General features: G+C 32.1%; 1 protein-coding gene and 1 pseudogene across 1 annotated transcript in view; both read left to right on the top strand.

Moving 5' to 3' along the window:
* Positions 1 to 12,002, top strand: part of LOC111395717 (G-type lectin S-receptor-like serine/threonine-protein kinase At4g27290) — a 78,652-nt gene extending 66,650 nt beyond the window's left edge. Inside the window, exon 7 of the mRNA XM_023021847.1 lies at positions 11,581 to 12,002. Coding sequence (XP_022877615.1) covers positions 11,581 to 11,886 — 306 coding nt within the window. The 3' untranslated portion in view covers positions 11,887 to 12,002. The remainder of the gene's footprint in view (positions 1 to 11,580) is intronic.
* LOC111395716 overlaps positions 7,788 to 14,742 on the top strand; it is a 68,671-nt pseudogene continuing 61,716 nt past the window's right edge.

The following is a 14,742-nucleotide window of genomic DNA, read 5'->3' as shown; positions in this document are numbered from 1 at the left end:
TCTGGAGCTTTTCAAGAATTTTTTCTTATCATTTCCAAAAAGGTAGGCTTCATACTAGGCTTGAAGGAAAAGTTATATAACAAAAAGTTTTACTTGATATAAACTATCAACTCAAATTATAACAGTGAACAGTAACACACTTTTCACCATTCATGTACATTGTTTTTAACATAATCATAAACCACCATCTAAGTTAAATCATCTCAATGTTGGGACCACAAATTTTCCTTTTTTTTTTTCTCATAATTTACTTAAACAAAATTCATATTATACAGGATGGTAAAAAATATAATTTTTTTTTAAATCCGGCCTCCAAAAAGATAGATTTGGCTTTGATACCAAGCTGCAACGCCCAAGTCTATTACATTTATTTATTATTATTATTTTTTATATGAGGATTTGAAGTGTTATCAAAATCTTTCTTATCTAGTTTACACAGATTTTAACATGATTGTATAAATATTGGGATTTGTTCGATAAATCCTAAATTCAACGATTTAAATAAAAAATTTCATATATAATTAAATCTTAAATAAGAAAATTTTAAATTTGTCAAATTCAACTTGACATGGGATCTCAAGGCTCAAACACCAAAATTACTAAAATAACGTGCGCATCATTCGATCAATCTTCCACGCATCTACATGATCAATTCTAATCTGAAAAGTTATTGTAAGAGTGAGTGTCTTGAAAATACTCAGTAAAAATATGTGCATACTCTTATTAACGTGATATAAATGTAAAATGACATAACATGCCAACATATCTTAGATTTAAAGCAAACTAGCCACAACATCCAAGGGCTCAAGGAATTTCTTAAAAATTCATATACCCCATATGATTTACATATTCGACCTAACGGTCTATCCCCGTAGGATTCAACGTAGAAATCGACCCTAAAACCTTGTAGTATTTCATGGCAAAATTTATATAAAGATTAAGAAATTAGAATTTACCACTTTGCACTATGCATTTTTATCTCAATTGCTACCAAGATATTTGAAATATAGCTTGTGAAATAAATAAATAAATATATATATATATATATATATATATATATAGCCTTGTTCAATTCTAAAAGTGTTAAGTGGTGTAAAATGTGTACAATATAAACTTTGTGGTAAAAGAAAAATCATTTCATCTCTCTCTCTCTCTTTCTGTCTCACACACACATATTTCCACTATGCACGTAACTTACATAAATCAAAAAGCATTTTCATGTTAACGAGGGTTAATTAAATTAATAATTATTGCTTAATGATTTTAATGAGTTCTAAATCAATTTAAAGTGAATGCCATGTTTAGGTTTAAATTAATTTTATTACCCTTTCGTATATATAACCCTCCCATTTTCTTATTATTATTTTTATAGTGTATATTAATAAAATATTTGAGGATAATACTTTTTCTTTCTATTGGAATAACACATGTATAGCTAGCTCAAAATTACTTTTTCTTGAGTCCAAATCATATTATTTGACACGAGCTAAAAAATGAGTATAATATTGGTATATTTTTATCAACTTCTAAAGTGCTTAAATATTCTATCCAAGTAACTTATGATAAATTTTAAAAAGTACACATAAGCGAAATAAATCGTTTATACAAATAAGGGGGTCTCATTTATCACTTCAACTTTTGAGTTTTATTGTGTTGACAAGGTTGGACATGGACTATTTCATTTACTAAACGACCAACATTAAATTTAGCCCATATGAAAATATAATTAAAATTTGGGGTGTTACATGACATATTAAGAATCAATTGATAGAGTTAGGGATGCGGAAAATTATTTGAGCATATCTCTAAATAGGAAACAAGCATTTGAAGAACTTTGTTCACAAGTTGGCCAAGATTCCAAAAATTTATAATTGATGTAGGATATAGATGGAACTCTACTTACTTATTATTAAAATAATGTGAAGGTTATGAACATTGAATCGTTAAATTTTATAACTCTAGGTATGTAAGAAATACCGATGATTTTGTTTTGATTGATACTGATTGGGACTAGCCTTTAAAGCAAAAAAAAATAAAAATAAAAATATTTGACAAGCTTTTATGATTCCACAAATGTCTTATTCCAGAATATACTACCTCATTAGTTCAATAGCTCTTGAACGTCTTCATATCATTGCAAAGTTTTTCAAAAATACAAAAATGATCCCGATTTTCATGATTTTTTTTTATAGAATTAAAGTTTAGAAAATAATGGGAAGACTTGCCAATGTTATTTCCATTAACAAGTGTAATGAACCCCGAGTACAATTTAAGAGATACTAAATATATTATTAATAAAATAACAAACTTTTCAAAAATACAAAAATGATCCCGATTTTCATGATTTTTTTTTATAGAATTAAAGTTTAGAAAATAATGGGAAGACTTGCCAATGTTATTTCCATTAACAAGTGTAATGAACCCCGAGTACAATTTAAGAGATACTAAATATATTATTAATAAAATAACAAACTGTTTAAAATTTGATGCACCTATTACTTATTCGAATTTAGAAAACACATTCACTTCAATGTACGAAACATACAAATAGTGCTTGGGTACAAATATTAATCGAACACCCACCGCACCAACCCCTTCTACTACTCTTCTAGTTAATGGAGTCTAATTTCCGCCCTTATTTGAAGGCATTAGGAATGAAAAATATGAAGCAGAATGTTCTTGTAGTATGTCTCATGCATGTAATTCGACTTCAGACGCAAGTCTTGCTGGAATGCCTATTGAATTTGTTAAATATTCTAATCATCAAACACTTAGGAGCGTAGAACCTATTAATACTATACAATTTGATTTACTCAATTTTTGGCCGGAAAATGAACAAAAATGCCCTGTCATTTCTGTCATTGCAAAAGATCTACTAACGCCTCCAATTAGCATTATAGCTTGGAGACCACTTTTAGTACAGATAAGAGGACTCTGTCCAAGTTAAGAATTTGACTCAAAGAATATATTCTTAAAGCATTGATGTGCGTAAAGAATTGGCAAGACGCATATTTTTGAATACATTATCTGTATGAGAAAATTGTGTATAATCAAGTAAATGATAACAACTTGTTCGTTTACAATTTTAATTCTGCCTACTCGAAAATTAAGTAGTCGGTTTCAAGCCCAGATAAAAGGAGAGTTTTCAAAAAAAAAAAGGTTTAATAAAAAATAAAATCTAATTTCAAATTTTCCAATCTTAACTGCCAGACATCTTGAGTGAGTCAAGAGTTGTTGCTTTTCATGGAGAATGAAGCAGGTGAACGCATACCTTGTCAGATTAAAGACTCGAGGAACTATAATTCTGAACTCAATCAAAATGTTCTCTACATCATTAATGAAAATGAAGATTGCTTATTTTTTTAAAAATTAAGCCTCAAAATGAAGAAACCATCTCTTCAAATTCCAAGCATCGTCAATGACAATACCTGTAACTTGAGATAATGGATTCTCGTTTTTGGAAGCTTCATTTAAAAAATAAATAAATAAATTGTAAACATAATTAGTTGTTCGTATCCAATTTTAACTCGCCTACTCGCAAATAAGTAGTCGATCCCTAACCTGGATAAAAAGAGAAGGGTTTTCAAATTATAATTTATTTATCTACTTTCAAATCTCAATTCAATTTATTCTTTTTACATTTTACTTCTACAACTTCATACATCTCATATTCATATAATTTAGTTATTCAAATCAAACATCATATAAATTTTATACATTAAATAATTCAATTTAATGAAAAAGAAAGATTGTTACATCATTATTTCAATTCTCCGAATAATTATTGTAGCCTAATAGAAAGGTTAAACAGAATACACACACAGAGACATTGAGCTCGTGGGCCAAGTTTGGCTCGGCCCATGACCCACAACCCAAACTCATGGTTAATGAGCTCGAGCCGGCTTTGTTCGACCCATTGCCACCACTAAACAAAGGTGAAAGAAACTCTAATATTGCCTTGGCATAAATAACAGGAAGAAATGGGGTATATTCCATTTAAGTGTCTAAAAATTCTATCGTTAAAGTAAGAGCATCTCTAAGAGATTATCTATTTATAAAAAGCATCTTGTTTATTATAAATATTATCTTTAAATAGAGAGAATAATTTTTTTTTGTAACTCTAACAATGCTATCTATTTTGACCTTCCATTTTATTTTTTCAAGAAACATTTCTTTCCATCTTTTTTTTTATTATATTTCTTTATATGTTAATGACAAAACAATTCAAATAAAATTTGAATAATTTAAGAAATAGAGTATTGAAATATGTAACTTATTAAATGCAATTACTATAAAATAAAATTGTAGGGTGAATTTGACTCTTCAAATTTAAAAATCAATTCATTCTCTATTTAAAAAAAAGAAAAGAAAGTTAGGTGAAAGAATCTATTGGAATTCATTATAAAGCATTGACTCTATAATGTTTTAAAAGACATATTATGTAGCTATGTGTGGAGGCGAAGCTATGGGCTAGGCGAGCTTAAGAGAGGCATAGACGTAAAAAAACATTAAAAGGAGTTTTCTTATTTTAATATTATTTTAATTTTAATCAATCAAAAAATATTTAATAATTAAAAATAATACCTATCAAACATCTAAAATAGATTTATAGAAACTTTATACATTTTTTCAAAGTTTCCAACAAAAGCATAGGTTGAAAATGTAAATACTAAATAGTAAATATATAGGAGTTTTTGGGAGTTGTCATTTGTTTAAGGCTTGAAGTGGCTTTTTTGAATGTGGGCAGACAAAGTGAAGAAATCAATCTTTAAGTTTTAACTCAAAAGAATAGTAAAAAAATTTTTTTTTAAAAAGATAATAATGCGTGCTATCATGCCTACGCGTGCATTTTGACAGCTAAATAAGGCGCCTAGCCGCTTGGCTTGGTGTTTTCACCGTGCACCATGCCTAGTGATTCCTCAGCGTGCCTGTTAGAACATTGCTTATAGTTAGAGAGTCTGTTGAATATGCTCTAATATTGTTAAATTTATCTTTTTTTACAACATGCAAATATGAATATTAAAAAAATGAGGGTATCTATGCAATTTTTTTTTCAATCATTGATTGATAAATAAGGTGCCAAGCCACTTGACTTGGCGTTTTCACCGCACATCGCTCCTAGGTGACAATGGGCAAATATACCTTAATATTGCTAAATTTATCTTTTGTTACGATGGGCAAATATGAACATTCAAAAAATGAGGGTATAGTTGCAACTTTTTTTTATTTTTTTTCAAAAAAGAGTTCCACAATATAAATAATTTAAAAAAAAATCTTAGTGATTAAACTTATCGTCAAACTTTGGAATCAATTAAAAATATTTCTAAAGTAGCATCCAGATCACTTAAAAATTAATCATGCATTCAGTGTATACCAAGTTTGATAGTTCCCAAAAAAAAAAAGGCGTTTTTTCCTCCAATCATTTTTTATCTAAGAAAGTGGCAACCATAATGTACACTTTGGAGTGTACGAATGGCATTCTCTATTAAAAATACTTTTATAGAAGCGTCCAAGTAGGGTCATAGTAATGTCAATATCGATATCAATCATCCTGAACCAAGACAAGTCAAGCAAACAAGCATTGTTGTCTTTGAAGACTGTTCGTATGAGCTTAATTGTCCAACAGTAGAATTCCAAATGGTGGACCAACAATAGAGAAATTTCCGCAATATTCCCTCCCATACACGGCAGTGTCCACATTTAGCCTCTGTTAGACAGAATTTGTATTGAAAGAGTGAGTTTTTGAATAGCAAATTTTTGAAGAATATATGGTTCAAAAGTAAGAAAATTTTTAAATTGCCATAAAGAATATTTTATTATAAAAATGTATAACTGAAAATGACTATAAAAAAAAGTATTAAAAGAATGATAATTAAACATGGACTTAATTCAGGCAACTTCCCGGCTGCTGGGGTGGCTCTTGATTTCAACCTTGCTAGAATTTAAACTGACTGAAATTCCTTGAGGTGGGCCAGTGTTTAGTCAGTATTTAATCAATAATGTGTTAATTGGCAGTATAATTCAATTTCTTTAAAATAAAATTGGTGTTGACTCTAATTATCATGAAAATTGATGGGATGTAAATGAAGGAAAAATGTGTTAGGAATCCAGAACAAGGATTATCCAAAAAAATAATTTTATTTTTTAATTTAAGAATTCAGTATCGTTACTACGTCTTCATTTATATTTCATCATCAAGAAACGAAGAATTCGAATTTACCCAAATTCAATTTTCAATTCTTGAATTGGTCTGAATTATAAATCTCTAACTCTCTAGATTATGGACTTCAAGTTTTCTTGATGCTTCGAACTTTCAAACTTTTTATGGTATTCTCTAAAGTCATGATTACACTGACACATGAACGCTTTCTTTTAATTGAACCAGAAATCGAATTGTAGATTGAATTAACCAAGAAAAGATCAAGAAAATAAGAAAATAATTTTTCCAACGTTTTCTCTTTTCTGTTAAAAAATTTTGCCCTTATGTACCTATATTTATAGGCACAAAACCCTTGTCATAGATATCAGCTTAGGTAATAATTTGATATAATTTCACATGTAGTACTTGAACTTTACTCACAATTACAATTAAGTTAAAAAAAATCTTAAATAACTGTATATGAGTCTAGAAAATTTTTCGAGCTTGCATATGACCTGATCGAACATATATGAACAAAACTTCAATAATTAGATCTTGTCTAATCGATTCTAAACCATTCAATCTAGTTATTAATTTTTAATTTTTTCCACTAAGGATAAAAGACTGCACTTTTTAAGTATATGTATACACACACACACACATTCTCCCTCTTATTATTCTGACTAACTTAAGTACTATTTTCAATAGTCATGTGAACTATTTACAGATGTCAAAGTTTAGCTGTAGCTAAGCATTGAGGAGATTTATAATTGTTTAACAAAAAATACTTAAATAGTCACTTTACCCTTATTTATTTATGGGCCGCGACATAAATTTATGTTATCTGCTTTGCTTATTCTCAATCCACCAACTCGCTAGATATTTGGTCAATAAAATTGATCTCAACCATTGATGAATTAAAAAATCGTTAAACTCCCGAATAGATACACACAACTCCACAACGATCAACTCATAGAATTAAACTCGACTTGTGGTAATAAACTCTAAGTGTAGTAGTTTCGTCTTTAATTATTTCTACAATAAGGATAAATCGTGAAGCTTGAATAGTGAATGAGTCAATAGTACAACATTTCAGTACAGGAGTCGACATTTATACCTTGGTTGTGAACGAAACATCTATAATCAAAATATAAATTGTGTCATACTATGCTTTCTCAATATAAGCACCCAACTTATATTATCACAAGTGATCACATACTTTTTGATTCGAATGTTTGATATCAAATACATGCAATAAATTAAATCATAGTTTGTTTATTATATAAAAAAAAAATTTTATAACCAAAGAAAAATATACTACATGGATATACAACCCAGTAGAATCTAAATTAGATCTATTTAATTTGACCTTAATTTTTAAATTCATGAGACGATAATGGATTAATTTCCAATTTTTGTTCTAGAATGCATAGATATTTGAAGCATAATCTTCACCTTATAATACTTGGGACTTGCCAATTGTTGCCATGACTGTATTGACAATTTCTCAATCCTCTTATGATTTAATCCAAGTCAAGAAAAGGTGTGAACACTGGACCACATATTCAGTCAATATAAGTTTTAGATTTTTTATTTTTTTATTTATTTTTTAATATTTCCAACCTATGAATCTATTGAACAAGAAAAACAGAGTGAATGAGGGGCAGAACAAGAACCATGGATATACGAAACAAATATTTCCCCTTACTTTTTGTCTTCACCTTTTTTATGTTCATTCTGAAAATCTCTAATCAAACGGATACTATAACTACTACACTGATCATTAGAGATGGTGAGACCCTGGTTTCATCTGGCGGAAGCTTTGAATTGGGATTTTTTAGCCTAGAAAATTCCAATAATCGATACGTGGGCATGTGGTACAAGGAAATACCAGCGACCGTGGTATGGGTTGCCAACAGAGAAATTTCCCTCACAAATAAATCTGGAGTCTTGAAGGTTATCGAACCAGGACTTCTAGTTCTTCTAAACGACACTAATGGTGTCATCATATGGTCTTCGAATACATCACGACCTGTGAAAACTGCAGTTGCAAAATTGCTGGACTCGGGAAACCTCGTCGTGAAAGATGCAAATGATGATGATCCAGTGAACTTTCTATGGGAAAGTTTTAATTATCCGACTGATACATTGTTACCAGGTATGAAGCTCGGTTGGAACTTTACAACTGAATTAGAGGTCTATCTATCATCATGGAAGAGCAAAGAGGATCCAAGTTCAGGAGATTTTACATATCACTGTGATCCTACTGGTTATCCACAAAATATCTTGAAAAAAGGTTCAGTTAAGCAGTATAAAACTGGACCTTCGAATGGTCTCCGTTTTAGTGGGACACCAAACTTGAGGAAAAATGATATTTTCAAATTTGAATTAGTACTAAAAAAAATGAGGTATACTATCAGTATGGTCTCCTTAACAGGTCAGTTATCTCAAGGTTTACATTGAGTCCGAGTGGAGTTGCCGAGCACCGGACATGGATAGATCAAAAATGTCAATGGAAAGTTTACCTGACTGCTCCAACAGATAATTGTGATACCTATAAATACTGTGGTGCATATGGTAGTTGCGATATTGCAAATTCTCCTGTTTGTGGATGTTTAAATAGATTTCTCCAAAAAGATCCTGAAGCTTGGAAGAAGGCAGATTGGTCGACCGGGTGTGTTCGCAGAAATCCATTGAATTGTCAAACAGTTGTATTTCTCAGGTATTCTGGTATTAAATTGCCAGATACACGATATTCCTGGTATAATGAAAGAATGACACTCAAAGAATGCAAGATAGAGTGCTTAAACAATTGCAATTGTACTGCTTATACTTACTTAGATATAAGTAGAGGTGGCAGTGGATGCTTAATTTGGTTTGGAGACTTAATTGACATCAAAGAGCTATCGGCAGAAGGACAAGATATCTACATTAGAATGTCTTCTTCTGAATCCGGTAAGTATTTATTCGACAAAATGCTTAACTATTCACGACATGTCTACTGTTTTCTTTTAGTATATCCAAATTATAATATTGAAGATTTTTCTCTAATATAACATTTCCCTGAACTTAAAACTTCTGATAATCTCATAATGAGCACAAACAAAGCGACCTCCTTTAGTACAGCTTTACTTTTTTAGATTCAATCGATTTAATTTTGCAGCTTAGTTTCAGGGCTTCACATTAGCTTCAATCTATTCTATTAATATTAGTATCCAAAAACTGGTTTACAGATGCAGAAACTTTCATTATAATTATGGCTTTCACTGATATTATATATTACAATAAATACAGGCCTTAATAGAAAGCTTATCCCAAAAACACATATATCTTTGAATTCAAAGGAAGTAGAATGTTTATATTACTAGACGAACAAGTAGAAAATAGGATAATTCGGAACTTACTTTCCTTTATAGATGATGTGTGAGCTTGTCACTTTCAAGGATGTATCATCACTGAAAAGCAATCTCTTTTTCTTAATTTTTTTGGTTAATTGTGCAGACTTGAAAGGACAGAAAAGAGAAATTCTACTAGTAAGTTTTTCGTTGTGTATGGGAATAATTCTGCTGGGTCTGAGTATGATTCTGTATGTTCGGAAAAGAAAGATGATTAACCAAAGGCTAAGAGGAGGTATGCTAGCAAAATCTATGATTTTTTTATTAAAGACAAGTGGAGAATCCAATCTTATCTATGTAAATGGAAACCGCCTTTTGCTTTTCTCTATGTTTTAGGCGGCCTTGGACACAACTTTACAGACAATCACCATGATGAAAGCCACAATAAAGACATAGAGCTACCACTGTTCGACGTACATACAATAACTAAAGCTACTGATAATTTTTCAATTAACAGTAAGCTTGGAGAGGGTGGGTTTGGACCTGTTTACAAGGTAATACATAGTTTTTTTAATATAACAGGGCCGGCACTACACTGGGAATTGATGCTTTCAAATTTCATTCCAAATTTTATTGATGTTTAATCAGCACACCACATCAAATATTTTGTTCACAGAATAATTTGGAAATTTACTCTTCTATGAAATGAAGTCTTTAGTACACATAAAGGCATCAAAATTACCCTTCCTCACAAGTAGAAAGTGGGAGAAAGATGAATTATGTAAATCACTATCATAAAAAATGAATTCCTTTTACATGCTTGATTTCTGATATAGGGGCGGCTGGAGGAGGGGCAGGAAGTTGCTGTCAAACGGCTATCAAGAACTTCACTTCAAGGATTCGATGAGTTCAAGAATGAAGTCATTTGTATAGCTAAACTTCAGCACTAAAATCTTGTGAGGCTTCTGGGGTGCTGCATTCAAGGAGAGGAAAAGATGTTAATTTATGAATACTTGACTAATAGAAGTCTGGATTTGATTTTATTTGGTAAGAAATATTCATCTTGCACAATCAGGAATTATCACATTCTATACCGGTTATCAGTTATACAGTGAAATAAACTAGTTCCATAAACATTTAATCAAATCCAGAGGAAAGATATTCTGATCAACTGTAAATAGGGGAGCCGTACGAGGAGAAAACTTCCTATACGTTTCTAGGGGGTACTGTTCATCTACATCTATCCCAATGAGCCTCTATCGAATCGGACTTTCTCTTGAAGCAATAACGCATTTATCTAGTCACCACCGGAGCCACAAAGGACTGTCACGCTCCGGGAAAAAATCTCAATATCGTATTTGCCTAGAAGAAAAACAAAAATTGCGTTTTCGGCACGTCATTAATCTTTATTCTATGTGCTGTTTCATGCTATTGTATGCTTGAAGATACTTTGTTATTGCTACTGGAAGGAATTTCTCATTTCCTTTATCCAACAATCAAATTATTCTCATGACAGGGATTTTTTTTTTCTTGCAGATCCAATGAAAAGTACAGTTCTTGATTGGCCGAAGCGCTTCCACGTTATTAATGGCGTTGCCAGGGGCCTTATGTATCTCCATCAAGATTCAAGTCTCAGAATAATCCATAGGGATCTCAAAGCCAGCAATATTTTGCTAGATTCTGACATGAATCCAAAGATATCAGATTTTGGCTTGGCTAGAAGTTTTGGAGGAAATGAGACTGGAGCTAACACGAGCCGAGTAGTTGGAACTTAGTAAGAATCTCAATCCCATGATAAACCAAATTCTCTTCTATTGGTTATAACTGAATTTCTTGGTTAATTTATCACGCAGCGGTTACATGTCACCAGAATATGCAGCAGACGGAGCTTTCACAATAAAATCAGATGTATTTAGCTTTGGTGTTCTAGTGCTTGAGATAGTGAGTGGCAAAAGAAACAGAGGATTTTCTCACAGAGATCACCACCACAACCTTCTTGGAAATGTAAGTACGATGTGTTTATTTCTATCTAATTTGTAATGAAATTACTCCATTTAGCATTTGGGTTCCAAAAATGGCCCTCTTAGATGAGTTCAAGTAGTACAGGCATGGAGGCTTTATAAAGAAGGTCGGTCTTTGGAACTTGTCCAAGCATACCCTGGTGTCTCGAGTGATATATCAGAAGTTCTGCAATTAATTCATGTGGGATTGCCATGCGTTCAACAATGTCCAGAAGATAGGCCAAATATGTCTTCAATAGTGCTAATGTTGGGAAATGAAGGTGTATTGCTTGATGCTAAAAAACCTGGTTTCTTCACAGAAAGAGATTTGCTTACTGCTGAATGTTCAACCAACCCAAATGTCGCATGTTCAATGAAAGAAATGACCATTACACTTCTAGACGGAAGATAAATATATATGTTACATTAGTTGTCCAAATTTTGCTTGTATAATTTTCCAGCTAAACAATATGTCATTTCAGCTAGGATACTGAATTGTATCATTTGTATTTCTTCTATTATATATATGTAAGATCCACTACTTGCAGGAATACGATTCACTGTCAATCATGGCCAGGTTCAAGTCAATTGTAAGACAATGATAAAGACTATATTTTTGCATATAGGATTGTTAAAATAGGCTAGGTCACAAACTCACAGGTCCAAATTGGCATGGGCAATCCGTAGGCTGGCTAGAAGGAGGTGCCTAAGGTCCGTGTAGGCCTAGATTCAAAAGAAGTGGAAGCCTATTATGGGCCAAGGGGTCACCTCAAAACTAGGCCCAGTATAGTTGCCACCTCCATTTGCATGTGGGTTTACTAAAGTGGAAATTACATAAAACCAGGTACTTAAACTTTCAAATTCAAAATTAAGGGGTGAAGTTTATTTATGCAAAAATCAGGTTTGAATTTATTTAACCACCCACCCCACCACAAAACCTAATCCCCATCACCGTGACCCCATCTCTATTTCTCTCTCTATTATATTCTCCCTATTCTGACACACCCCACCCCATGTAACACTACTAGATCTGAACGTGGCATACGCCAATAATAGATACCAACTAAAAGTTGGACCCATCATCAAGGCTACTACAAGTACAATATATCACTTTTTATACATCATTTTTCTAATAGAATTTCGGCATTATCTCCCCTGTAAACAGGACTACCCAACTTGTGATCAATTTCGCACAAATCTCGAACTATAACACAACACAATAAAAATAAGCTGAAACCTCAATTTTTACCAAGAAATAAAATGAAATGTACATATGGATACAAAATACATAGTGAGCCCCATAACTATCTACAAGTGATGCAAAATCACATCTAGACATGAACATGCGTCCCAAAATACTGACTACATGCTCTACAAAGTGAGTCATACTAACAACATATGTCCTGTGGCTCTGACTCCAAAATCAAAGGCTCAACTCCAAAAGATGTCCTGAAACTCAACTGTTGTCTGATAAGTAAAATGTGGGAAAATATATGAGTTGATAACTCGGTGAGTGAAGAAGTTCAAAAATAAATATACTTTTTCTATTTTACATTTTTATCGAAAATCGAATTCATATCATTGAATAAGTCACAAGATAACATCATATAATTATAGCCAAACGTGAGACATTCACATAGCGTCATAAAATATCCTCTCAAAGTCAAACAATAAACATCAACTGATAACTGTACTATAATCTCGTCATATCCAGTATCCTAAAAATTCATCAAAAATGTACCCTCTGACTGAAATCTACAACCTGCCCCTCGGGCTAGGAACTTTCGCCACAGGCCTTTGGTCCCCTCCGTGAACGAAAGCAGGTCTCCAAGACCTTTCCGGTGAGTGAAGAAGTTCAAAAATAAATATACTTTTTCTATTTTACATTTTTATCGAAAATCGAATTCATATCATTGAATAAGTCACAAGATAACATCATATAATTATAGCCAAACGTGAGACATTCACATAGCGTCATAAAATATCCTCTCAAAGTCAAACAATAAACATCAACTGATAACTGTACTATAATCTCATCATATCCAGTATCCTAAAAATTCATCAAAAATGTACCCTCTGACTGAAATCTACAACCTGCCCTGGGGCTAGGAACTTTCGCCACAGGCCTTTGGTCCCCTCCGTGAACGAAAGCCGGTCTCCAAGACCTTTTATAATCAATTCTAGAACACGGTTAAGACCTCTCTGTGAACTATATATACACGTTCAAGACCAATGTCCGGTCAAGACCCCTCCGTGTAGGAAAGAACATGGCCAAGGCCCCTCTGTGAACTAGAAGAAGTATATAATCATGGATACTTTTCTGATCGATCTCAATATCACATGTCTCATATAACAAATTATAAATGTGCCATAAATAATCTTTGAGATTCCACATGTATCATAATAAAAGAGATTTCTGCAATAATCATAAAATCGAACACATAATTGCACATACTTTACAATGTGCTTAATTTATAAATACTTTAAAAATATTTATATTTTTCACTCGCATTACTATGTACGCCAAAATCAACTCGGTTGGTACGCTGTCCCGATATCCGTATCGTCGCCTGAAATACGATATAATTTTTTAATCAATAATTAACTATTTTAAGAAATTTCATTAATTTTTTTTTTTTTTTTTTTTTTTTTTTTTTTTTGCCTTTTGTCATTTTTTTTAGTTTGAGTTTTCTTTCCATTAATTTAAGATATTACAAAACTCACCCCCTTAAATGAATTTCATCCTCGAAATTCAATTGACTAAGTGCGAAAAATCCGAGGATACTAAGAATGCATCTGCTCTTCACTTTCCCATGTCGCTTCTTCTACAGCGTGATTTCTCCACAAGACTTGTAGAAGAAGCGACATGGGATAGTGAAGATTTTCCTTCCTGTCCAATATCTGAACTGGTTCTTCTTCGTAGGTAAGATTTTCCTTCAGCTCTACTCATTGTGATTCCAAAACATGAGATGGATCTGGAATAGACTTACAAAGCATAGAAACATAGAATACATCATGAATTATGGACAATTCTGTTGGCAAAGCCAATCGATACGCAACTGGATCGATGCGTTGAACAATCTCATATGGGCCAATATACCTCGGACTCAATTTTCCTCATTTACCGAATCTGATAATACCTTTCCATGATGACAATCGCAGGAAAACTCTATCCCCGATATCAAATTCAAGATTTTTTCTGCGTCTATTTGCATAGTTATTCTGTCTATCTTAGGCTGTCTTTAACTTTTTTTTAATTATCTTTACT

The sequence above is a fragment of the Olea europaea genome, chromosome 6 (assembly GCF_002742605.1).
Source record: "Olea europaea var. sylvestris chromosome 6, O_europaea_v1, whole genome shotgun sequence".
Taxonomy (NCBI): domain Eukaryota; kingdom Viridiplantae; phylum Streptophyta; class Magnoliopsida; order Lamiales; family Oleaceae; genus Olea; species Olea europaea.
This window is presented reverse-complemented; position numbering and strand designations above follow the sequence as displayed.